The following is a 27,780-nucleotide window of genomic DNA, read 5'->3' on the forward strand; positions in this document are numbered from 1 at the left end:
ATTCTGAGTCCTATAAATACGTTATAGACTTTGCTATAAATACATAAAAGTATATGATGAGATTTTGCTTTATGATATTACCAATATTGTCTAACAGTAAAGGATTCCAAGGGAAATTAGGGCAGGCAAATATTTATTAAGAAGCATTCTTACATTTTCTTTATAGTTTGACTATATAACTGTCTTCAAGTAGTGTTGATGTTGTTTTTCGGATATCCTCAGATACAGCTCCCCTATATTTACCTCTTTCTTATATTTTCACATTTTCATCTAAGCCTTCATTGCTTGAATGATGTATGTTAGTCTGTAGATTTGTAATTGACCTAAATTTAATAAAAGTACAGATAAAATAAAAGTACAAAGCTTGTCCATATTACAGTCTGCAATAAATATGTATATTCCAGAATTGTGGTGATGGTTATTTAAAATTAATGATAAAATAAAATAAGATGACTTTATTCAAAGCAATTACTCATGAAGTATATATTATTTCTAATTGGAAGAATGCTTATATTTTCTTGAGGTATTATATGTTTTTTGCACAGATAATTAAAGTCTAATTTTAGGGGAAAAGACCTCATGATATCTCCAAATATTAAAGGTTTTTAGTAGTAAAAATTAGTAAAAATTAAAGTTTTTTTAAATTTTATATTTGTAAAATCAGATTTTAAAATCTGTAATTTGTTTTTAGGTTAAAGAGCACATATCTTAAAAAAAAAAAAGGTTTTTTCAGAAGATACCTATTTATGTCCTTTACCTAAACTGATCAGCTCTAGACAGTGGGTATCTAGCAACTAGACAATGGTGCTAGATATTTTTTAACTGTTTCATATTACTTTTTAAAATGTCATATTTTATAAAGTCATACTTTATAAAGAAGCTAGCATTTTATCTATTTTAGGAAACCTGAATTGCTGACTAAAGTAACTCATCTTTCTCTGGACTGATGGATATCATTTTTTTGGCTTCTCTATTCTAGGGATGTCTCAGTGCTATTTGCCTTCATTAGTTTGCTCATTATGCTTCCCACTTGGTGGATTGTATCTTCCTGGCTGCTATGGGGAGTGATTCTATTTGTTTATCTGATCATAAGAGCTTTGAGATTATGGAGGACAGCAAAACTACAAATAACCCTAAAAAAATATAATGTCCATTTGGAAGATATAGCAACAAATAGCCGAGGTTTTACTAACCTCGTGAGAAAAGCTTTACGTCTCATTCAAGAAACTGAAGTCATTTCCAGAGGATTTACACTGTGAGTTCATTTTTCATTTTATTTTTTAAATAATTCTTTTCTACTACATAGTTAAATTAGAATGTTACCTATTTTCATTTTTGTTTTGCATTTACAGAAAAAACTAGGTTTCTCTTTAGCACTTATTAAAGTCTGTTAACTGCTAAGTGAAGGAATAAATACATTATATATTAGACTTAATAAGTGGTATGATTCTTTTTTCTACTTTGAGAAACCAAAGTGCTTTGAGAATCATGATTATTTCTGTGTGTTACCATGTGATTACATAAGATAATATAGAGAGAGAGCCTTGATCCTCGCATGCAGTAGTTACCCAATAAATACTTGTTCTCTTTACTCACTGTCAGATGCTCTCTTTACTCAGTTTACATGATAGATGTATCTGACAAGAATTCATTTTGAAAAATCTTGCCATGTATTAATAATATTCTTTAGGTTAATATTAGTAGATATTTTGGCACTGATGCTCTCAGATACTCTCACTGATATTTAATACGGGAAATTAAATATTCAACAGTCTAGCTGTAAGTGTTTTAAGCTACTGGATGGATAGGCTATTTATTCTATTATTAAAGGGAAAACACCAATTATGTTCCATATTCTATGCCAGACAATTTTGCATACAACTAAAGGCATACAATTATAAGCGGTAGAGCAAATGTTCAAGTTCATTCCATCTGCCTCTAAAGCTTGTTTCCCGTACACTAGGCTGCCAGCTAAGCACTTACAGATGACAGTTGTAGTATAGTATATTTAATAATTTATATAACTCATATAACGTCTGCAACCTATAGGTGGGAGAAAGTAAGTATATGGCAGAGAATAATTGTTGCTCTTAATTAGTTGTATCTGGAAAGTCATGAAAAGAGGCGGGCAGAAGAACCTTGGGTAGTCATTGCATCCTCCACTCTGCTCACTCTAGAGTAGTATCTAAACAATCTTGACATAAAAGCTGTATTTGGAATATCATGAAACAGGAAATAGAGTCTCCAGTAATCCTCTCATTCTTCACTCTGTTGTATTCTGGAACAGTGTTTTAAACTCCTGAGACATGAGAGAGATTTTATAACTTCTCTTTCTGCTTAATTCAAAATGTTAACAGTCCTTAGTGTCTGTTAATTTTGGTCCTTCCATTGTAGTTAAAGTCCACTTCTTGTTGATAGAGCGTAGCAAATATTGAGTGTCAATTTTTAAAAGTTAAAAATCGTACTAAGTAAGTAATATAGCTCCTTTGCATCCTGGACTTGCACAACAAGAGGACTGACAGGTTAAGCAAAGTGGCTCTGTGTCCAGTTAATGCTCTGGCCTGTATAGAGGATTCTGTGCCTTTTGTCATTGTCCCACTTTTACCCATATGTATAGAATTGGCATGAAGAACTAAAATGGGCCCGTTAGGCATGATTTCCCTCTGGATTATGACTTCTATCTATTCAAATGCAGACAGACAGAAAAATTTTTGGAACAATTGTACTTCACTTGTCTCCATCTAACTGGAAAATGGATTGAAAAAATTATGAGGAATAATAAATTTTGAATCATAATTTTTTAGAAGTATTTTCATTTTTAAGACTGAGTTAGTAAAATGGAACACAAACGATAGTGTCCATATATTGAAAATATTAGTGCTGTTTTATTCTACCTCAACTTTTCCTCTCTAGCAAATAATTTAACCCTTCTTTGCCTCATTTCTTTATTTTAAAATAAGCCTATCCGTCATTGTCCTGTTTTTTATAGATTTTTAATGCCTGAATATGTTTAGTTTGGTTTAACATTTTTTTAAGTTTTGAGTTAGATGTCTTATTTTACAAATTTGTGGTTATAGTGTAAGAAATTTATAAATTCCAAATACTTTGTTTTACTATTAGGAGAGGTCACTAGTTAGGTGAAAAACTTATTGTCTGGAAAACTATGTAATATGAAATCACTCATAGTTTCATTTATAAAAGCATAATACGTTACATGGTGTTGTTGCAAATAGGTACTCCCCATTTATCTTTGGAAAAGTGCTTATGAAATGTGCCTCCTCTTGTTGAGAGTAGCTATGCTACTACGTAGTAACCCTTACTTTGCCTTTCTACTTGCATTCCCCTGTTGGCCACTGGTCCTGTTATCTTTCTGCGTCCCCTACTTCATTTTGAGTAGGTAAGTGCCAGTGGCTGCAGGTGGGTAAGTCATTTTACCCTACTTTTATGAATGTACAGAATGTATTTCTATACAGTATTTGATTGTTCTGTACAAATGACCAAAAATATGATTGATGAACATATGTAAATGCATATTAAGAATGTGAAAGTGTTTATAATTAAGGCTTTCATACTTACTGTAGACATAGGTTTTGAAAACTAAATGTAAAGTAGTACCACTTTAGTATATTCTGGCAGATAGAGTGTCTATATCAAAAAGTTACAGTTTCTTACGTAAATATTCCTACAGTTCTACTCTATTTCAGTTAAAATTTGTTGTTTCCCCATATCAGAGGAAGCCTTTATTCTTTGAGATTTTAATTTTTCATTTGTCTTTTTTCTGGTGGCTATATATGTGTCAGGGAAATATCTATTTATGAGACCTGAGTTGGGATATTTATAAGCATTTTCTAATGAAAATCATGAAAAAGGAATTTTTTTTCCTAAGTTTAATAGAATTGTGGATTTAGAAAACAAAAACTTTAGGACACCTGTACAGTTGTATCACATTTTACTTTTCAAGTTTGCTTGACAGGGTCAGTGCTGCTTGCCCATTTAATAAAGCTGGACAGCATCCCAGTCAGCATCTCATCGGTCTTCGGAAAGCTGTCTACAGAACTGTAAGAGCCAACTTTCAAGCAGCAAGGCTAGCTACCCTATATATGCTGAAAAAATATCCTTTTCTGTCTATATGTAAGAATAAGCAATGTTCCCAGAGTCCTGAATATAGATATCATAGCTGCATCCTATAAAAGTTAACTGTAAACTGAAATTGCCTATTTTGAAGCTTATATCCATCATCACTTCTATTTTAAAACTAGGGGAATGACAATAATAGACAGGAATAAAGTTCTTCTGCTCTCATGTGGCTCATTTTTAACAAGGAAAACACTTGAAGTCCCTCCCTTCACTGGTCCAAAGAATAAAGTCAAAATAACCTGGCTTCTCTAGGTCAGACATTTTTTCAAATTGCTGAACATGACAAATTTGCGTCATGACATGGAAATAAACTGGCAACAGGAAATCCTTCCCCTTTCAAAAAACAGAGGCTCTAGAGTCAGATTGGCTGTCTAAATTTGGGCTGAATCAGTTACTGTGTAGGTGACCGTAAGCAAGTTTCTTCACTCTCTGTACCTTGTTTTATTTATTGGTAAACTGACAATAATAACAAAATCTTCCTGACTGCTTTTGTTAGACCAAATGAATTGGTGCATATAAAGTGCTTAGGCAGTGTCTGGTATATAGTAAGCACTTAAGGACTGCATGACAATAAGTCTGTCTCTTAAATTTACTAAATCAGGAAATTAGGTCTGTTAGAAAATAAAAGTGTATAAGATCTTTATTTTAGTTAAAATTTAGTTAGGTAAGTTATGAGTAAATGGGATACAAAAACTACTTTGTACCTTCAGTATACTGAGTATTGTTAACATTGACAAATATAATGCTTAAAAGTTTACAGAGTGCTTTATGTTCTATCATTATATCCTTATACAAACCTTTCCATCTAGATTTTCTTATCTCCACTTTATGAGAAAACTAAATAAAATCTCTACTTTATATGGGATTTACCCAGTGTCACACAATTAGTAAGAGGTGAAATTGTGTCTTGACTGTAGGACTTAGGACTTTAAACCTTTTCTATATATGTATAGATTTACTATATCTAGATACACACACACACACACACACACACACACATACACATACTGTACTGTATTACTTCTTTGGAAATTGGGAGAAAGCACTTTCATTTTAGTCAAGAACTTGTCTATTCAGTTTGTTTACTGCCTAAATACCTGCCTGCAATGTGCTAGGAAGACAGAGCAAAAACCTGTACTACCTACTTTTAAAGACTTTTGAGTGTAGTCAGTAGATATTCATAATACAGTATAAGTGCCCAGGGTGCCTTCCAGCATAGCAGGACAATGTACTTGACCTGTGACTTCTGTGAAGACACAGAAGGCTTTCAGGGAAGCGACACCTGAGTTGACCCTCAAGGAATGAGTAAGGAGTTGACCTTGAGGATAAAAGTGTGCATTGCAAGTAGGAGGAAGAAAAGATACAGAAGGAAATAGAGATATGACAGTGTGGGATGTTAACTGCAAGTAGTTATTCATTCAGTGAATATTATGCCAAGCAGTTTGCTAGTCACTAGATATACAGTGGTCCACATAATAGACATGGTCTCTGCCTCGGGGAGCCTATAGTTTAGTGAGGGATTGGGAGTGAGGTGGGCTGAGAGGGCCCTAACAAAGATTGCAGATGGTATGAATTCCATGGGCCAGTCACTTATCTAGATACTGGGAACCTAGCAATGAACAAGATAGACAAGATCCTTGTTCTTATGGAGTTTGCCTTCTAGTGGATGATATAATTAATAAAAACTGAACAGAATATTTTCAGATATTTGCTATAAAGGGAAAAAACCCCAGGGGAATAGGATAGAGAGTGATTGGTGTGTTGCTGTTTTTGATTGGATGATAGGGTAAGGCCTTCAATTTAAACTTAGATTTGAGATGGAGTTCCAGTCAGATGGACCAGCGAGTATAAAGATCTTGTGGCAGGAGTGAATTTAGTATGAATGGAGTATAGAAGAAGGACCATCATACTCGAAGACTGCAGCACAGTAAGTTGGGAGTCGGAGTATGAGATGAGATTCAGAGGTAGGCAGGGGCCGGATCATATTCTCCATATAAGAAACCTTAAGGAATTAAAAAAGTATCCACCAACTATTTCTTTGGAAAGACCAGTAAGTTATATAAACCCTCGTGTGCCTGATCAAAGTAAAAAGAATAGAAATATACAAGATTAGTAATGAGAACAGAGCAAGAAATTAAAATTATTATAAAGGGATAGTATTTGTAACTTTGTGGCCACAACTTTGAAACTGTAGGGAGAAATGGATCATTTCATATCAAAACACAAATCTCTAAAACTGACCTAGGAAGAATTCAGAAACTGGAGATTAATAAAAAGAATTCCATTTAAAAAAAAGAAAGCGGGCTTCCGTGGTGGCGCAGTGGTTGAGAGTCCGCCTGCCAATGCAGGGGACACAGGTTCGAGCCCTGGTCCAGGAAGATCCCACGTGCCACGGAGCAACTAGGCCCGTGAGCCACAACTACTGAGCCTGCGCGTCTGGAGCCTGTGCTCCACAACAAGAGAGGCCGCAACGGTGAGAGGCCTGCGCACCGCGATGAAGAGTGGCCCCCGCTTGCCACAACTAGAGAAAGCCCTCGCACAGAAACGAAGACCCAACACAGCCATAAATAAATAAATAAACAAATACTTAAAAAAAAAAAAAAGAAAGCACCTGGTTATATATGTAAACAATGGAAAATGTGCAGCTGTAAAAAAGTGATAAAAGGTCTTGATACACTATTGTGGAATGATGTCCAAATTATGCTGTTAAATGAAAAAAAAAAAAGCGAATTGCACAGAGCAGTATTTATACTACCCTTCCATTTGTGTATAGAAGGGATTGTATATATGAGGGGATAAATAAGAGTGTGCATGTGTATATACACATATATATATCCCCACATACACACACATTTATATTTGGATTTCCTTTTATGTATGTACATAACCATAAAATATCTTGAAGTATACACCAGATACTGGTAACAGTGATTGCCTTTGCCTTTGGGTAGGTGAACTAGGTGGCTAAGGGATAGAGGTAGGAAGCAGTTTTTATTATACCCCTTAATCCCTTATAAATTTTTAATCCTATGAATATATTACTTTTTCAAAAACTAAGTGAATGAAAAAATGTTTAACTCCCTGGTCCAGATGGTTTTGTAGTTTAAAAAAAAAAGCTATTTCAGAAAAGATTAGATAGAAAGCTACAGTACATCATTTTATTTATGCCGATACTATAATCTCAGTTCCAAATAAAAACCAATCTCACAAATAGAATATTTATAGATTCCGCCTAGTACTATATCAAAAGATTATTATAATACGACAAAATAGGGATATGTTATAAATACATGAAGAGTTCAAATATCAAGAATTGTATGGATAAAATTCTTTACAAAAACAATGAAAGTGGAGGAAATCACATAGTAATGTTGATAGATGCGCATGAGGAAGAGGAAGGCAGAAACAGAGCAGCCGTCTATGTCAACAACCTAGGTGGAACAGGCTTAGTGTTAGTTACATCAGTAGTTTTTGTTTCCAGGTAACGGTCAGGTAATGATGTCCTGCAGTGTGCAGACCTGGAGGAAAAGAGGAAGTATTTGCTGTAGGGTGGTGAGGGCCTGAGCCATGATACAATAAAGTACATAATACAGTTTCAAAAGGTAGATGCGAAAAATAACTAAATTAGCACTTTAGCGCTTGTGAAGAGTTGAACTTTTAATTCTCTAGCTATAGAGATATTTTATTCTCAAGTATCCTGTAAGATTTGAGGTATATTAATATATTAGATTTTAAGATTAGTTTCTTTTTTAAAAAACTGATGTAAATCTCCTCAAAGTTCAGAACAAAGATAAGTAAAGGTAATTTTGGACAGTTTTATTGTACTCTTTATGCTTTAATGAAAAGGCTTTGTTGATTGCCTTAACCTAATTTAACCTACCCCCTGAACTCTGAGAGTGACAATGTAACCAACTACATCTGTGTGGTGCCTTTTAAGGAGCTGGGCCTTGGACTTAGTGAAGAGCAGATTTCAGAAGAGGAAGCACATAACCTTACAGATGGCTTCAGCCTGCCTGCATTGAAGGTAATCCATTCATGGATGGGAAGGGCCGAAGAAAAGATAGATGCATTTGGATTGTGCCTGTGCTTTCTGAACATAAATGGTGCACCTGTTTCTTTTGTTGTTTGCTGGATACCATTACCATAATAACCTTACTGATGTTTTTGAAACTGCCTTTAAAGAGGGACAGCACTGTAAAGATTGGATGAAGAGTGGAAATTCCCTGGCGGTCCAGTGGTTAGGACTCTGCGCTTCCACTGCAGGGGGCACAGGTTCCATCCCCAGTCAGGGAACCAAGATACCACATGCTGCTCAGTGCAGCCATAAATAAATGAATCAATGAATGAATAGAGGAGATCCTTATGTTCTGATATTGAAATACTTTAAATTCTTACTATAAGCATTTCTTGTATTAAATTAGAGTTTGAAGATAAATGAGTTCAGTAGGAACCCAATATATGAGTGATTTTATTTACTAGCCATTTGTTTCAACAAACATGGGTAAAGAATGTACAAGATCTGCATCTTTCCTTGGAAAATCTCCAAAATTCTTATTTAGAACAAGAATTTTTTCATATATTAAAAACCACATAAAAGGATATATTTGACTACATAAGAATTAAACTTCTAAACTTGAAATGCTGTATACATATATATTTTTAATTTTATTTATTTATTTTTGGCTGCGTTGGGTCTTCATTGCTGCACGTGGGCTTTCTCTAGTTGCGGCGAGCGGGGGCTACTCTTCGTTGCGGTGCAAAGGCTTCTCATTTCTCATTGCAGTGGCTTCTCTTGCTGCTGAGCACGGGCTGTAGGCGCGTGGGCTTCAGTAGTTGCAGGACATGGGCTCAGTAGTTGTGGCTCGCGGGCTCTATAGCACAGGCTCAGTAGTTGTGGTGCACGGGCTTTGTTGCTCCGCGGCATGTGGGATCTTCCCGGACCAGGGCTCAAACCCATGTCCCCTGCATTGGCAGACGGATTCTTAACCACTGCACCACCAGGGAAGCCCCAAATTCTGTATACTTTAAATGTAAATAAGCTCAGGAAAACAATTGCAGTGATTTATAAACAAAGGGCTTGAATTCTTTCTGTATAAAGAGCACTAAGGTATGTGAAACCTATTGAAGATAGGTCAGGTGTGTGAATTGCCAGTTCACAGAAACCAGAAATGGCCAATAAATGTGATAAAAATTTTCAGCCTTACTTGTATTTTGCCAAGGATATTGAAAGTTGATAATACTCATTGTCAGTGAAAATTCTGAGAGACCTCACACCAGTGGTCAAAGTATAAACTGCTTCACTTTAGCTGTGAATACCAGTCTTCACAAAGGTATGTACCCTTTACGCCAGCAATTTTAAGCTCACAGATTCATCTCAGGAAGTAATCAAAGATATATATGTTCATAATATTACTACGGCAGCAAATCTTCAAAATGAGTTAAAAGTTCAATGATTTGAGATTGGTAATAAGATTTATGGTACATTCATTTAATAAACTGCTTTGGAGTTAGTAGTAGAAAAAAATAACATTTAAAAGCATGAGTTAAAGCATCTTACAAAAACTAACTGTATGCATTGTAAGATTCCAGTAGTATTTTTAAAAAGTCAAGCCAAATGTCTTTAAATTCCTTTTCAGTATTTAGCAAACTCCACTTAGATATTTTTTTATTTCTAGCCTTTAAACTTCACTTGATACCATGGAAATCAGTGCAAGTGTAGTTAACAGCATATTTTTCAAGATTCATTTTGTTTTGAGACCATATAAACTTTTACATCTTTAAAATTTTCAGATCCACATAAAAGTTCTAGTTCTCCTGTTTGTTTTTCTTTCCAGTTACTTGAAATTTGCCTTGATTTATTTTTAACCTCATTCTAACCCATCTTAATAAATGGCATCATACAACTTACTAAGCTAGAAACCTGGGCACTATCCTCCTTATCCCTCTTTTTACCCTTCATGTATAAGCTATGAGTAGATTTTTGTGTTGGTTCCACCTTCAAAACACATTTTAAACTCATTCACTTTTTTTCATGTCATTTCCCACCATTCTAGTCCCAGCTGCCATCATTCTTACTGAGGCTGCTACAATAGTTTTCTTACTGGTTTCCTTAGTTCCCTAAAGTTTGTTTCAGAATGCAGTTTGACATTTAAAGTGCCTTAAAAATGATATATGCTTTAAATCAGTAATTCCACTTCTGCAAATCTTTCTTAAGGAAATGATTTCAAATATATTAAAGCTTTATATACCAGGTTGCTTATTAGCTTTGCTTATGATAGTGAAAAATGGAACACAGCCTAAATGTGCAGCAGTAGAGGAATAGTTGCATGAATTACACTAAGTCCAACATGGTGAACCATTGTATACCAGCTACAACTTGCTTATAAAGATTTTGTAAAAACTTGGAGAAACCAGTGAAACAATAAGGATACATAAATATATACTTACTAACTCTGTGTTTAGAAAAAGACCATGAGAAAATACTAATATACCAATAGCTACTCTTTAGTGTGGTTGCACTATAGGTAATTCCATTTACTTCCCAATTCAATACCATGACCATGCTTTACTCTATGATGGAAATAAAGTTATTTTCAAAGAACAATTTGGGAGATTCTTAATGATGAAAAAGCAGGGACTTTGGAATTGAGCAGACATGGGTTTATATTTTAGCCCTGACACTGACTAGTCATTTGACCTTGAGTGAGTTGTTCTTTGAATTTACCTAATCTGTAAAAAGGGGTTACCATACCTGCCCTACAAGGTGTTAGATTAAATGAGAAAACATACGAAATACCTACAACAGGGCTTGTTGTATAATGGTTAACCCAAAATGGTAATAGCTGTTACTCTTTAAGAAGGATTTGGAGAAAGAATTATGGTCATATTTCTTAATTTCCCTTTTAACTTATTTTTTTGTTTACTCATCAAGATGTCTCAGTGATTTCCCTATTTCTTTATGCTTTTTAAAAAGCTTGTTAAATCCTGGATTATATTTTGGCCCAAGTACAGGCAGCAAAAAGAAACAGTGGGCCTCCTGGAGTCAGACTTTCTAGGTTTGACTCTCACCTGACTGCTAATATGGTCTTGAGCAAGTCATTGTTTCTGCGTTCATAAAATGAGATAACCATAATGCTGATCACTAAAGGATTAAAGATTTGCCAGTCCAATACCTGGGAGAGAGTAAGTGATTAATAAACGTTAGCTGATTTTTTAAATTGCATCTGACATGACCTACTCTAAACTGTGGGACTTGTTCACTTGTTATCTCTCTACTCCACCACCAATGGTACTGGTTGTAGCTGGATCCTTTTTGCTCACCCATATTATTTTACAAGTCAGACAAACTTTAGTATTTTAATTCTGCTTTATTTTGACATATAACTAATCTATAACTAAACTTGATGATTGTGTTGCATTGTTACCAGGAATATCGGACTCCAAAAGAAGCCTATCTTGAGACTTACAGAGTTTATAAACTGCTGAAAATCCCTGTAATGTTCAAAAACTGTGTAGTGCCACCTTGTACAGTTGGCATTATATCCAGATAAAGAATTTTAAAATGGATTTTCTAAGTTAAATTTTAAAATTCTTTCTCAAAAGAGCAACACTAACTAAAGCTTTTTTAAAAATGTAGTGAAAGATGGTTTACAAATAAATTGGGGCCTCTTGTTTTCCTTTGTAATCTTCATTGTGTTCTCTAAAGAAAATACATTTTGGGGTTGTTTCTTTTTTAATTGTTCACATATCTTCCCTCAGGAGAACTTAGGAATTGCAAGTGCTGCGTCTTTGAAAAGGAAAGAAACTTCCTAATTGCATCCTGAGGAGAGACATGTGAAATATCTAGTACAGAGTCCTTATCCCTCTTTTTTTCTTAGTTTAAAACTTTAACTAGTTTTTTTATAAAATTATTTTAAAGAGTGTATTTCCTGCTTTAAAAAACAAATCTGCATTTTGTGAAAATACTTTTTTTTTTTTTTTTTTGGCCATACTGTGCGGCTTGCAGGATCTTAGTTCCCTGACCAGGGATCAAACCCGGGCCATGGCAGTGAAAGCACCGAGTCCTAACTACTGGACTGTCAGGGAATTCCCTGAAAATGCTTTAAATCAAAATTTCCTAATTGCCCATAAACTATGGTTATCCCCTCATCCAGAGCGGCTTCCCTTATTCAAAGAACAAACAAAAAAATGTGTATTTCTGAGTTTTGGTTTAATTGTATAATATGGCAGTGATTAGATAATAAATTTGTCTTTTTTAAAATGGCAGTAAGCTGTGCCAACTTGATTTTTTAATTGCTGTGGTCTGAAACTCTGGAATCATCCTTGTTGACACCTTTACTCATAAACAGTCTGTCAAGAGATTCTGTCAGTTGTCTCACCGCTACTTACCTCTTACCACGAACCACTATGGTACAAGCTACCATGTTAACTCCCACCTGGATTATTGCAGTAACCTCCTAACTGTCTTCACTTGTGCTCACCTCCCTATGATCTCTCAACACAGAATGATCTTGTTAAAGCTTAACTCAGATAATATTACTCTTCTGCTTAGAATCCTTCAGTGGTTCCCCATTTCTCTTAGAGTAAAAACCAGAGTTACTTCAGTAACTTCATCACTTACCATGCTCCCCCTTGCTTACTGTGTCCCAGCCGCATGGACCTAGCTGTTCCTCAGATGTGCCAAGTATACTCCTACTACAGGACTTTGCACTTGAACCTTCTACTCCCTGGAACTCTTTGCTCATGGTGGCTCAGTTCCTTCAGATGAATTTAGAGACCCTCCTAGCCACCCCTCCTTCCCTTTGCTTCTCTCTCCCTCTTCTTCCCCTCACATATACACACACAAACACACATTTGCTGTTCCCCTCCTCTGCTGTATTTTCCCCATACCCATCAGACAAGAAACTTATTTTACTTGTTAATATCTATTACTCCCCCTACTTGAATATAAGCTTCATCAGGGCAGGGATATTTTTCACTTTTGTTCTCTGCTATATTATCAGCACCTAGAGTACTGCCTGGCACATCATAGCTGCTCAAGAAATATTTGGTGAATGAAAAAATAAAGGATAAAGAAAATCATTTTAGTAACAAAATTTAATGGTTAAATAAGAAGACTTGTGAGATACCTTGTATTTATATTTAAGAATCCCTAGATAGTGTATCTTCAGTGATTTAGAATTTTGGCCTTGCCCATTTAAAAAAAAAATGAGTTAAAAGTAAAATAGGTTTACATTAAATTATCTTAATTCATTATTTGCATAATTTTAAAATTCATTTAATAAAACAGTTTAAATAATGTCCGTTTTCATGGTTATAAAAAATTGGAATCTAAATTATCCAGAGTGGTAAATTATCCTCTTTTTATTGTCTGCTAACTCCTGTTCATACTAGATTGTATTTGTTTGTTTGATATTGTCCTCTTGAACAGTACTATCTGGAGGAATCCTTTGCCGCCAGACTCAGGGTGCGTCTTACGAGAATGAGTGTTGTAGTTTCTCATGCTAGACATTCCTGAGTATGATCACTCTGGGACTGATTTTTATGTTTTTTCTTAGCTGTTTCCTAGGCCAAAATAATGGTATAGTTTGAAGCCCAAACTCTGGCTCCATCAATGAGTTGTTTCTTTGGACTTACGTAGGTCCATCATTCCTGCTGTCTCCTTTTCTCCTTTGTGTACATTTTTAAAATAATTCATCAAAGAACATTCATTTCTAATTAGCTGTGTCTCATTCCATCAGCATTTCTCTTTTAGGACAGAACTGTACTAAATTATATACTGGTATTAGCTGCTATATTATGATCAGAAGTTCCCATGTGCCATGACTATATAATTTGATGTTAACATTCTTGGCTACTCTTAGAGTTAGTTCAAACTCAGCTATATTCATTACTTAGAATAAAGTGAAAAGTTTAAACCAGAAGTTAAGATAAACAAATCTGTAGTTTGTTTTGTTGTTTTGAATGTTGACCAATATTTTTTATTGATCTAGTCCTTTTTTCTTGTTTTTTTTTTTTTTTTTTTTTAGGTTTTGTTCCAACTCTGGGTGGCGCAGAGTTCAGAGTTCTTCAGGCGGTTAGCCCTGTTACTTTCTACGGCTAATTCACCTCCTGGGTCCTTACTTACTCCAGCACTTTTGCCTCATCATATTTTATCTGATGTGACTCAAGGTCTACCTCATGCTCATTCTGCCTGTTTGGAAGAGCTTAAGCGCAGCTATGAGTTCTATCGGTACTTTGAAACTCAGCACCAGTCAGTACCCCAGCGTTTATCCAAAACTCAGCAGAAGTCAAGAGAACTGAATAATGTTCACACAGCAGTACGCAGCTTGCAGCTCCATCTGAAAGCATTACTGAATGAGTAAGTTTAGAAGCCATGTAAGGAAATGTCCCCATGATTAGCAAGCTTCAGTCTTGTGCCATTGTGGTTGGCTTATGTCCTAGCTAAAAAGCAGCAGCAAAATTGAGACATGCAGCCTAAACGATGGTTTAAAGGTACAAATGTAGCAGACAAACAGTGATTTGTAAGTACTGTAATTTGGGGGAGCCATTTATAGTTTTTACTTTACCTGATGTCAACAGAAAACCTAGAAAGATAGGACAAAAGCAGAGAAGTATTATTACATACAGTCGATGAGAAAAATATTGCTGTTTTTCTGAATAAATCAGAGCAGGTTTGGACATTTTTCTATAGCATAGAACAAGTTTTTTGGCCCCAGTTGAATAATAAAAATGTAGAATCCATAGTTTATATTTGTTGATCTACTTTGATACTCCGCCTTAGTGAAATGTAGGGTCCAGTCATTTCAGTGAAATTTTTCTGTAACAGATACTCATAGTATAGGACTGGATCAAATGAATGATTGGGTTCATGTTGTATTGTAATCAGGGGAAGGTCATAGGAATTTAATGAGTTGAGAAGATTGTAGTTGATGTACTTGACCCTGGATACCAGGCAAGAAGTAGAAGGGGGAGGGCAGCAATTGATTTTGTAAGATAAGAAAATGGGCCAAAAGGACTTGAAGTCTCAGTAAAATCAAAAAGCTAATTTACTGGAGTGAAGAAGGAGGTGATGTACAAGGATAGGAAATTAAGGTCAGAAAGACATTTTAAGAAGAGAAGTTTTTACCCATCAGTTCAAGGTCTGAGATAGGTATATAAGTTTGATGTAAAGATTACAGCATAGGGAAAAACTAAGAAACTGTGAGGCAGGGATGTTCCAGTGGTCTGTTGCTGCCGTTCTAAGAAAACCCTGTCTCCCACAGGAAATATGGGAGATAAGGCAATCTCCACTTGAGTGGGTGGCAAAAGTTGGATCATCATGAGAGGAAAAAAAGATTTCAGTGGAAAGACTGTGTCAGGCACAGCCAGGGTCTATAAAGAATTAATGTTTGGCAATAGAATCAGAAATATACAGGGCGTAATGGAATGCATTAGCGTGAGGGAAGGTGGCTCGAGAAGGAGGAGTGCTACACTGGATGGACATGAAAATGATAAAGAAGGGCTTTGTACCTTGGTCAGGGATTATGAATGATGCATGGGAAGTATGTTTCCTATTTAAAAATGAAATATTCTATGTATGTTACTACATGTCACCTTTCAAAATACTTTCACTAGAGAGCAAACCAGTCACAAACCATCATATCTGATTTGCCCTTTAGCACTGCCACACACAACTTTTAAAAGTGTTATCTAAAAAATTTTGTGTTTCGTCCCTCCCTCTCGCTCGTCCCCTTTGCTATTCCCACTCTCACTTGCCTACCCTAGGACATTAACCCTTTAACTGTTCTCCTGGCCTCTAGAGTGCAAGATTAATGTTTCTGAGGCATATATATGCTTTCTTACTTATCTGAAAATTTTCACTGGTTTTGGACTATAACAGCTTAGACTAAAGTCTGTATAAAACATTCTACAGAAAGGATTTGCCATAACCTGACTACAGGCTGCTTTCTGTCTTTATTTCTCACTTCTTTCCTTCAGTCCCGCCAAACTGTATAAATGCCTTTCCCCATGTATCATCTACAGTGACTTTCCTCGTCTTCTGTACATGCTCCGATTTTATCCATCCTTCAGTGCTGCCTCAGAAGTACCTCTTCCTTAGCTGTTCCCTGACTGGACCCATAGCTGGTAGTAACTTCCCCCTCTTCTGAATTCTTATAAGCCTGTCTTTATGTCTCAGTCATTTTGTGCCTGGATTTAGCCCAGCTTCACAGCTTACCAGCTCTATGACCTGGGCAAATTTCTTCAACTCTCTAGACCTAATTTGGAATGGAAATAAAATGTTAATCTTAATTTTTTATGGTATTGTATTGTATATGTATAATTCCCCTGATTTGGTATAAGTTTCTTATAAGTAGGAAATGGGTTTAATTTATCCTTTCAGTTTGTAAAATGCCTGGTATGTATGCAAGAAATACTTGTTGAATAAATGTATGAATACTCTTCATAAGCTTTTTTAAAAATTGTGGTAAAATGCACATAACATAAAATTTACCGTTTAACCATTTTTAAGCATACAGTTAAGTGGCATTAAGTACATATATATTGTTGTGCAACCATCACCACCTTCCATGTCCAGAGCTTTTTTCATCTTATAAACTTATTTCTTAAATCAACCTTGCGAATTATACATTTCAGTTCACAGTTCATAGAAATCTGTTGCTGTTTTTCTTTATTACTCAGGGTAATAATTTTTGAAGATGAACTTGAAAAGCTTGTTTGTACTAGAGAAACACAAGAACTAGTGTCAGAAGCTTATCAAATCCTAGAACAGAAATTAAAGTTGATTCAGCCCCATGTTCAAGCGAGCAACAGTTGCTGGGAAGAGGCCATTTCTCAAGTGGACAAGTTGCTACGAAGAAATACAGATAAAAAAGGTACCTATGAGAGAGTTCTTTTGCGTACCCTTATCAGATATGCTTATTCTTCTCTGGTAAGATTTTATTAGGTGTACTTCTTATCTATGTGATGAAACTGACTTGACAAAATTACTTAGTTTACTAAAAAAAAAAGTTAAATTTATATGTACAAATTGACACTGAATATAAAGCCTTGGCTCTTATTTTTGTAAATAAAAAATGAATATGCTTTGAAAGTTCCCTGAATCATATACCTCCTTTTTAAAAAATTGAATTAAACAAATAGATTTTAATAGTGTTATTCCATTATTAGGACTTCCAGAAACTCTTTTCCAGTTAGGGTAATAATGAGTTTGGTAGTCAGGGGCCAGAAATTGAGTTTACTTTTAAGATAAGATACTTCAGTCATTTAAAAACAGTATACAAATGCTATGTTGGCTGGTACTGCATATTTGTTATTATTATTGGATCTAAAATGTATTAAGTGCTGTCTGTTGGTGGGAATGTAAATTGATACAGCCACTATGGAGAACAGTAGGGAGGTTCCTTAAAAAGCTAAAAATAGAACTACCATACAACCCAGCAATCCCACTACTGGGCATATACCCTGAGAAAACCATAATTTAAAAAGAGTCATGTACCACAGTGTTCATTGCAGCACTATTTACAATAGCCAGGACATGGAAACAACCTAAGTGTCCATTGACAGATGAATGGATAAAGAAGATGTGGCACATATATACAATGAAATATTCCTCAGCCATAAAAAGAAACGAAATTGGGTTATTTGTAGTGAGGTGGATGGACCTAGAGTCTGTCATACAGAGTGAAGTAAGTCAGAAAGAGAAAAACAAATACCGTATGCTAACACATATATGTGGAATCTAAAAAAAAAAGGTTCTGATGAACCTAGGGGCAGGACAGGAATAAAGACACAGACGTAGAGAATGGACTTGAGGACACGGGGAGGGGGCAGGGTAAGCTGGGACGAGGTGAGAGAGTAGCATTGACATATATACACTACCAAATGTAAAAGAGATAGCTGGTGGGAAGCAGCCGCATAGCACAGGGAGATCAGCTTGGTGCTTTGCGACCACCTACAGGGGTGGAAAAGGAGGGTGGGAGGGAGACGCAAGAGGGAGGGGATATGGGGATATACGTATGCATATAGGTGATTCACTTTGTTATACAGCAGAAACTAACACACCATTGGAAAGCAATTATACTCCAATAAAGATGTTAAAAAAAAAAGAAAATATATTAAAACGTGCCGTTATTTAATAGGAGCATCAGAGTGCCTTGTACTGCTAGGTAAAAAGGCAGTCTTGAAACTTTCGGCAAAACTGCTTTCCTTTGGACCCAGATTTTATACTTGTTTTTACTAATTTCACTAATTCCATTGTAAATGGCTGACATATTAATCTTTAAACTTATGCTACAAGTCAATACCATGTTTATCCCTTGGAACCTTCTTATGAGGTTAATCAGATTTATGTATAGAAATTGTATTGCTGCCAAAGGTGAGTAATGCTTTATCATCCTGTTAGTCATTGTTTTGTTTACAGCTAGATCTGTAATACTTTGTTTAATGTCTTAAACAAACTGAGAAAGTCCTTAGATAGTAAAAGTATTAACTTTTTTCAAAGGAAATGTTAACAAGCTAATTACCAATATACTACCAATAGATTTCCTTTATATCTCAAATGTAAATGGTGAATAATTCTTTCTCCAAAGGATAAATATGCCAAGAATTTTTAATATGTGCAAATATTTATACATATTAAACTTTTTGATATGACTCTAGAGCTTTTAAGTATATTTTCCATAAATAGAAACACTCAGAAGACCACTGGGTGTTAAAAGATGCATCTCATTCACCCCTCCCTTAGCATACTCTGAGATGTTGAATCTTAGTCAGTCAAACATGATTGTTAAAATTGTCTCCAAATCATTGGGCAGATGATAAGCCATTTCATGATATCCTCTGTATATGTGGCTTTTGCTCATAGGTGATAATGGCATGAAGTAAGATACAAGTATTCACAAACTTTTCTCACTAAAATGCCCATAGTAGCCTTGGCTACACAACTTGAAATAAAACTGTTCGTTTGAATTTTTTTAAGAAGCAGGTGCTTTTAGTTAGCCATATCTTTTTTTTTTTAGTTATTTCAAAATTATAGGAATATCACGAGAGTAATAATTCTAAGTACTGTTCATCCAGATTCCCCAGTTGTTGACATTCTACCACATTTGCTTTATCTCTCTGTGTATCTGTCTATAAATTCTTTTGGTGGTATTATTCTGAACCATTTGAGAGTAAGATACAGACATGAAACCCCATTACCCCTAAATACTTCTGTTCACATTTTTGAAAAACAGACATTCTTTTACATACCCATAGTATGCCATCAAAATCAGGAAATAGCCCAAGGCTCCTTCAGCTGATGAATAGGTAAGCCATTATATCCACCCATACGATGGAATACTACTCAGAAATAAAAAAGAAGTGAACTACTGATACCTTAATAAGATGGAAGATTCACTATGCTAATCAGAAGAGGCCAGACTCAAATCACTACATACTGTATGATTCCATTTATATGATGTGCTGAAAATGATAAAATTTAATAGGAACAGGAAACATATCAATGCTTACTAGGAGTTGCATATGGAGGGAGGAATAGGGTATAAGGAGGCAGCATAAGTAAATGTTTTGACGTGATAGAACTATTCTGTATCATGATTTTGGTGGTAGGGGTGATTACATGACTCTAATTTGTCTAAACTCATAAAATTGTATATACAAAAAAGTGAATTTTATGAGTGAATAAAATAAATTATCTTAAAATTTTTTCACCCACTAGTTTTAGCATCCATTGATAGTTCTTGCTTGAATTGGATATTACTGTGATGGTTGCCAAATGGTAATTTTCTACTTCCATTTTCCATTTACACTTACTAGTTGACACTCTATTATAAGGTTAAACATCCCCCCCCCTTTCCACTTATTTATATCAATGTGGATATATGGATTCTTATTTTATTCAGTAGATCATAGTTTGTTACTTTTATATTGTATTGTTGCCCAGGTTGTCCAAAGTTTGACCAGAGGGAGCCCATTCAAGGTGATTCATGTCACCATCATTCTTTGAGCACTTCTTTACTTTGTCTCATACTTTCCCTGCCTCCAGCCATAACATCAGCCTTGTCTCCAAGAAGCCCTCATTCCTTTTAATGGAAAATGACATTTAGAAACCAAGATCTAGGTGCTGGGTATGCTCAGAGCCACTGGGATGTTACTTCTTTGACCACTTCTCAGTGTACAGAGCTGTGAAATACATCTGCGTATATACATGTATACACTCCATCTCTATTTCTGTATCTGTCTATCCATATATGTTGTAAGCCATGAGTTCATACCAATACCTCCAATTCAATTCTAATACCACATAGTTTATTCTGGCCTTCCCCCCTCTATATTTGTTCCTCCCTTTTGTGATTATGAGAAGCTTGGCTGTCATTAGTTTCAATATATTTACTTATTTACTCAATCCTTTGTATGTAACCAGTCGCCTGCTGCTGTGGGCTAAGTCACATTTCTGCTGATTCACACCTATTGAAGGTTCTTCCCACCCCAGCCTAGTTTGCTTTGACCACACCAGCCCATGCCAGCCAAGAGTCCCCCCAACTCTGTTCCCAACCATGTATCTATCATTACTCTAGAAAGGTAAAAACCTAGAGGCTTAACCCCTGCTTCTTGAAAGTAGAGAGATAATGATAAAAGATAGAGAGCTGGACATGAGGCTAAATAACCCCGAGATTAGATGCCAAACACCAATTTTAAATAATTAAAGTTAAGCTCACCTGGGTGATCTTTTCAATCTATTTACTTGTGAAACTCATTTCCAATCCTAACTTCTCCTGAGAATAAAAATAGTATAAGCGAAGTGCAAGATCAAAGTTTGTTTTTTGTAGGGAACAGTGGGTCTGTCTTGAGCCTGTTTCTGTGCCATGAACAAAGTTGATTGTTCAGCGAGTATTTAGTGTACCTACTGTGTGCCAGATACTATGGTAAGGTGAAAAAGGGAGAGAAAAAACAGGTTTTTCTTCTCCAAGAGTTTAACTTAAATTGTAAATCTATAGATATTACTCTTGTTAACTTTAATAGATGTTCACTCATTTCTGTGTTTCTTTTTAAGGCAAACCTGAAATGGCATGTGAAAACCCACACTGTACTGTGGTACCTTTGATGCAGCCTCCTCTACACATTGCAGACAAGGATCCAATCCCTGAGGAGCAGGTAAGGGTGAAAATTGCTTTTTTTTCCCCTAAAGAGTTTCACGTACATAACTTACCTAACTTTCTCTGTAAGTGACATGGGTAAGTTCATGTAAGTTGTTGAATTTATATTTCTAATGAACTTCAAAATCACAATACGATGTATTGAATTTATATCATATCATTAGTTCTTAGTGCCTTGAATTTGGATCCATTGAATCTACCCACACATTTTCCTGTTTATATCTAATTGTCCATTTTTTAAACACTCAAAAGTGATGAAATGCATTAAAAATTAGTGCATTAGCAAAGGTACCTTCTGGGATGCTGGAAATGTTTTTATCTTGATCAGAGTGGTGGTTTACCAGTACCTGTGCCTATGTAAAAATCCTATACATTTAAGATTTGTGCATTTGGCTGCATGTATATATGTTATACCCTTTATAAAACACTTTTTAAAATGATTGTGTTAGATGTTGACAACAGATTGCTCATTCTGAAGAAGGCTTCTTTTCCTTAGGTCATACTGTCTATTCAGTCTTCTTAATTGCAAAGGGAGACCAACCCTACTTAGTTTAACCTACCAGAAATTTGTTTAAAAACATTACATAGCTGACAGAATATTTCAGAGGTCCAGATAATCAGGCTTGAAGCAGGCTGGGGTAAACAGCCAAAATCACTCAAAAGAACTGTTCCAGTGGCAACATCACTGCTAAGTCACTGGGTGCAGATGTTGCCACTTGCTCCATCAATGTTGGATAATGAAAACTATCTTCAGAACCTCTACCTCTGGAAACTTGATCTGCCACCATCCTTGCCGGAATGGATTCCTCAGAATGCCTATTTCTTTCTTTCTTTTTTTTTTTTAACATCTTTATTGGAGTATAATTGCTTTACAATGATGTATTAGTTTCTGCTTTACAACAAAGTGAATCAGCTATACATATACCCCATATCTCCTCCCTCTTGCATCTGCCTCCCTCCCTCCCTATCCCACCCCTCTAGGTGGTCACAAAGCACCAAGCTGATCTCCCTGTGCTATGCGGCTGCTTCCCACTAGCTATCTATTTTACATTTGGTAGTATGCCTATTTCTTTTATAACAAACTTCTGAATCAGATCTGATCCAGGTACACCCGATTAGAGGATCTCAACTCATTTTCCTTAACCATAACTGCAAGGGAAGCTGAGTAAGCCAGGATCCTACCCTCTCCCTTAGAGATAAGGAGAACCATAAGATGAGGTGTTCCCCAATCCTAGCAATAGTGTTCAAACTTCCTGGGAAGTCAGAAAGAACCACAAATGTCTACCAAAGAAGACTAACATACCTGACCACCTCCCCGGACCACCAGCCCTGCTAATTTTGATTGGTTTTGTCAAAGCTAAAGCTGTAATCTTGACTAGATCTATAGAATGGTATCAGAGTAGAAAAATAACAATCGAAGTTGTTAAACTTCTTATCCACAACCCTTTTTCATATCAGGTAAGTTTTTTTAAGATTTCAATTTATCTATGTTTGCTTTGTTCGCCCAACTGTGCTTTAATGACCTGTGCCAGGAGTCCTCATTTTTTTTAATCTTGGAGATCAATAGGTGCAGGTAAATGAATGCTACTAGAAAATTGTCCTCTTGAAGTACAGTGCTTTTTCTTTTATTCATTTTCAGGAGTTAGAAGCTTATGTAGATGATATTGATATGGACAGTGATTTCAGAAAGGATGATTTTTATTACTTGTCTCAAGAAGACAGAGAGAGACAGGAGCGTGAGCATGAAGAATCCAAGAGGGTACTCCAAGAACTAAAAACTGTGCTGGGATTTAAAGCATCAGAGGCAGAAAGGCAGAAGTGGAAGCAACTTCTATTTAGTGATCATGGTAAGCACTGACTTCAGAGTAAAACGTTATTTCGATGTAAGAGATTCTTTTTTCTTGAACTATAAATCTTATTTTAGGTATAGAATTCTTATGGTTTTAATTTTAGGGATCCACCAGTAAGTATAGTGCTTTTTCTTCTAGACACAAAATTAATTTGATCAATAAAAGAGTGGGTATATAATCAGATTGGGAATACGAAATTAGACTTTTTCATCGGTTATTTGGTTTTTTTTACTAAATTTGTTTTGAAATGGGTAGTGAGTTGTGAATAAATTGATGTGTTTTCAAATTTAGTGAATTTGAGATTCTAAACTCTGTCCTATGTTGATTTTATAATTACTTTAACAAAACACAAAATTAATAACTATGTTCACTATTAAAACAAATGAGTTAAAACCTAGGGCCTTAACTATATCATTAGGTTACTTAATTGATCTGAGCACTTTAGTAGATGGGAAGCAGAGATGCTTCTGTGCACGCTGTCTCCATACTTGGATTCGGACAAAGTTGGATGACTGGTAATACCTAAGATTACCCTTAAACTTCTTTATGTTAACCACCCTTCTTTTCTTTAGTCGAACTTCATGGCAGGCAGGAGAGGGAAAGAGGGGAAGCTTAGTACTTGACAATATCAAACTAGCTAATTCGTAATTCAGGAATTAATTCCTACGGATTTCTAAGAAGGTAGAGTGGGACTTCCCTTCCATTTTAGAGTATGTGGAGCCTCAGAATCAACTGCCTTCTCTTCCTTTTCTCTTTTTCACTAGAAGTGTATAGTTTACCTATACTCTGGAAGGTTCCTTGTCGTTCTCTTTTCTTCTCTTAGGAGCCGTACCATCCTCCCTTGTCCGGATGTACACTTCTTGATTTTTTTTTTAAATTAATTTATTTTTGGCTGTGTTGGATCTTTGTTGCCACGTGCAGGCTTTCTCTAGTCGCGGTGAGCGGGGGCTACTCTTCGTTGCGGTGTGTGGACTTCTCATTGCAGTGGCTTCTGTTGTTGCAGAGCACGGGCTCTAGGTGCACGGGCTTCAGTAGTTGTGGCTCGCGGGCTCTAGAGCACAGGCTCAGTAGTTGTGGCACACAGGCTTAGCTGCTCCGTGGCATGTGGGATCTTCCCAGACCAGGGCTCGAACCCATGTCCCCTGCATTGGCATGTGGATTCTTAGCCACTGCGCCACAGGGAAACCCCCAGTTCTTGATTTTATCCTTCTTTCTTCCCATTGGCCCCCTTTGTAGCCCAGGTCCTCATAAGATTATGGTCGTATATTGTGATAGCCTCTTAGTTGACTTGCATTTTCAGTACCTTTTTCTTCTAAGCTATTCTTAGAAGATAGCTTCTAAGTTTTTAGGATAGCTTATATCTATCCTTGAAAGCTACTTAGATTTTTCTCAAACAGCACACTGATTATAGCTTTCTATCTTAAAAACCTATGGTGGTTCCCCCTTTCTAATTGTATTGAATCTAAACTCCTTTTCCTGGTTTCAAGCCTCTCCATCATGAGTTCATCATATCCATTTATGTTCCCCACTATTTCTAATATAGATATCTTCCTCTGCTTATATCTATCTAATTAGACGATGGTTGCTGTTTTTATTAATGAAAAACATTTATGGTGATCCCTTTACCAGGAATGCTGTCCTCTCCACCAGTCTCTCCTCCATGAGTCCCGTCTTACTGCTCCAGTCCTACCACCTCTCCCACCACTACAGACCCTCATACCTGGGGGCACTCTAGTGAAATGAAAGGACATCTTGAGCAGCAAAGCATGTAGTAGATGAAGAACTTCCCAGAAGCAGCAGTAAAAACAGAGTTCCTGAAACTTGCTTGTCCATATATTTATGGCCTACATAAATCAGAGATTAAGAGTATTATATTTTAGACACTGTTGTTTCCTATGCGTTCAATTTTTTTTTGTTTCTGTAATTAAATTGGTCTTAAATAGGGGCTTTATTATCCCCCACAGTATTCATTTAGTAAATTACTCACTCAACAAGTAGATATTAAGATACTGTTTATTGCTGTATCCCTAGCACATAGATCGAGAGACAAAAATCCCCATACTCCTGGAGGTTTATATTCTAGCACAGAGTTAACACACTAGTCAGTTGATGCGTTATACAGATTACCTGCCCCCATTTAATTAACAATAATCAGGAATATCAATCTACTTCTAATATATGTTGCATTCTTTAAGAATTAGCAGATTTATAGACTAACACTGTACATGAAATCTGAAAATAACATTGTATGTGAACTTATATCCTTTTTTATTGTGTAGTATTTACTTCATGTGGCTTTAAAATTATCTTCTTGACAGTATGGGTAAAGATATAATGATTAGAGAAATGTATCTCTTTTTCAGGTATGTGTTTTCCATAGTTTACATTTGAAAAGGCAATAATGCTAATTTAGTTTGTGAAAATAAATAAAAAGCTGAAACCTTAAAATGCTTTTCCCATGAAAAATTTCAGTACATCTTCCAGAGTTGTTTTCGTCTCTGCCTACAGGGGTAAAGTCCGAATGGAATTAGAGAGGGAAATTCTACACTGGAACCTGCTGTGGCCATTTTTTTCTGTTGTTGCTGCTTCTCTAGTGGAGTTACTGCAGCTTAGGGATCTGTTTCTTGGAAATGGACACGTTTTACAAAATTATTTTTTAAATAAACGCCAGATCTTCAAGACGTGCTTTTTTTTTTCTTCCGTCATGCTTCATAACATATTGTATTGTACTAACCCCTCATAATGGGAGGAGAGACTGCCTAGCAAAGCAACCCAGTGCCTACTAACATCCAGAGGGGCTAAATAAAGCTTCCGTTTCCTTGAAAGGACAACTTCCGCCGTGTGGATATAATATTTATGTATTACGCTTTGTACAGTAGTTGATCTGGAATGCAGGTTTTATTTAATTTTATATTTTTCTGTGGCATTACAAAACGTGTACAAGTTTTGGCTTTATTTTCATCAGGGTCTTGTTAGGTGGTTGGCAAGTGAGTTGAATTGTATGTTGCATTTTTTTCCCCATGCTGTTTTAACTTGTAAATATATATGTGTTGATGATAGGATGATTACCTGGATTACTGTTAGGTGTCTTATCTGACATACTACTAGTGAAAACCATGCTGCTTATTCTTTAGAACAGTGGTTCTCAAACTTTAGTGTGCATCAGAATCCAGTGGAGGGCTTGTAAAACATAGCCAGTCCTCACTCAGTTTCCAGTTCAGTAGGTGTGGGATGGAGCTGAAGAATTTGAATTTCTACCAGATTCCTAGGTGATGCTGACTGATGCTCTTGGTTCAAGGGCCACACCTTGAGAACCACTGCTTTAATATTTTGAATAAGAGATATGTGAGGTGTTGTTAAATATTCATCAAAACCCCATCTCATTTCATATCTTAGGCATTTTATCTCTTATAAATTTCTCTGGTTTTATAAATTTACATTGATTTACTGGCAAGTTTTATTTAGCTTTTATTTATTTATTGTTCTTTATAAGAAAAAACTACTGGGAGTTTAAATTAAAGTTTAAATCATTGCTGGGTTTTTAGTTATTTTCTTTCTTTCTTTCTTTCTTTCTTCCTTTCTTCCTTTCTTTCTTTCTTTCTTTGTTTTTTTCCTTTGAAGCTGTGTTGAAATCCTTGTGTCCTGTAGACCCAGTGGAACCCATAAGTAATTCAGAACCATCAGTGGATTCACATATGGGGAAAGTTTGTAAAAATGATACTGAAGAGGAAAATAATAAACCCTCTACAACCGACAATGAAATAAGTAATAGGACTGAGTATTTATGTGAATACCCTCTAGATGGTAAAAATAAAGACAATTCTGCAAATGAAGTCTTCCTCCAAGGAGCTGAAGAAAGAGTGTATTATCAATGTGAGAGCGAAGATGAGTCCCAGCAGGCTGATGCAGGTGGCCTGGCCCCTGCCCACCCAACCCACGGGGCCTCATCGCAGCCCTCCATCAAGCAGAGGCTGGCACAGCTACAGCTGTCACCGGATTTTACCTTCACTGCTGGCCTCGCTGCAGAAGTGGCTGCTAGATCTCTCTCCTTTACTACCATGCAGGAACAGACTTTTGGTGATGAGGAGGAAGAACAAATAATGGAAGAAAATGAAAATGAGGTAGAAGAAAAGTAAGAACCAAGATTTACATTAAGGATTTTAAATTGTTCTTTTTTGTGAAAGTGTTTTAACTTCAAGACTAGATGTTCCACTGGAAAGGGAAAATGAGTGTAAGTTTACTATATTTAAAGCTAAGATGTGAATTTACAGGAAGAATCCTGGTTTGAACAACTGATCTGAAAATAGTAGTTTACCTGTAAATGGCAGACCTTTTAGGAAAATAAGAGAAAGGTAAGGGCTCTTTTGAATAAACTGCTATTTTATTTTCAGCACAACTGATTGATCTTGGAAATTCTTTAAGTATCTTTAATAACAAATGAATTTATCATTTCTTGCCAGAATTTACTACCATAAAATGACTGGGGTAATTCTGTTGCAAGAACATTAACATTTAGTATGGCTCCTTTTTACTGTATTCTTGCAGTTAATGACTGCAGCTATCATGTCAGTAACAAGTTGTTTGTATTTTATTTTTGTTTATACCAGTCTTAAAACAAAGATACACGTTCTGAA

The 27,780-nt window shown here is 35.8% G+C and overlaps 1 protein-coding gene across 9 annotated transcripts in view; it reads left to right on the forward strand.

Moving 5' to 3' along the window:
- VEZT (vezatin, adherens junctions transmembrane protein) overlaps positions 1–27,542 on the forward strand; it is a 73,280-nt gene extending 45,738 nt beyond the window's left edge. For 4 of the 9 annotated variants that reach the window (XM_059936686.1, XM_059936689.1, XM_059936690.1 and 1 more), the window contains 8 exons: positions 980–1,255; positions 3,962–4,111; positions 8,014–8,161; positions 14,166–14,497; positions 16,819–17,012; positions 21,194–21,294; positions 22,936–23,143; positions 26,768–27,542. In XM_059936686.1, the coding sequence (XP_059792669.1) occupies positions 980–1,255; positions 3,962–4,111; positions 8,014–8,161; positions 14,166–14,497; positions 16,819–17,012; positions 21,194–21,294; positions 22,936–23,143; positions 26,768–27,282 (1,924 nt within the window). In that variant the 3' untranslated portion in view covers positions 27,283–27,542. Of the gene's footprint in view, positions 1–979; positions 1,256–3,961; positions 4,112–8,013; positions 8,162–14,165; positions 14,498–16,818; positions 17,013–21,193; positions 21,295–22,935; positions 23,144–25,654; positions 25,826–26,767 lie in introns of those variants that run through there. The other 5 variants (XM_059936687.1, XM_059936695.1, XM_059936688.1 and 2 more) reach the window with 4 other exon arrangements.
- The last annotated feature ends 238 nt before the right edge of the window (positions 27,543–27,780 follow it).

The sequence above is a fragment of the Balaenoptera ricei genome, chromosome 10 (assembly GCF_028023285.1).
Source record: "Balaenoptera ricei isolate mBalRic1 chromosome 10, mBalRic1.hap2, whole genome shotgun sequence".
NCBI lineage: Eukaryota > Metazoa > Chordata > Mammalia > Artiodactyla > Balaenopteridae > Balaenoptera > Balaenoptera ricei.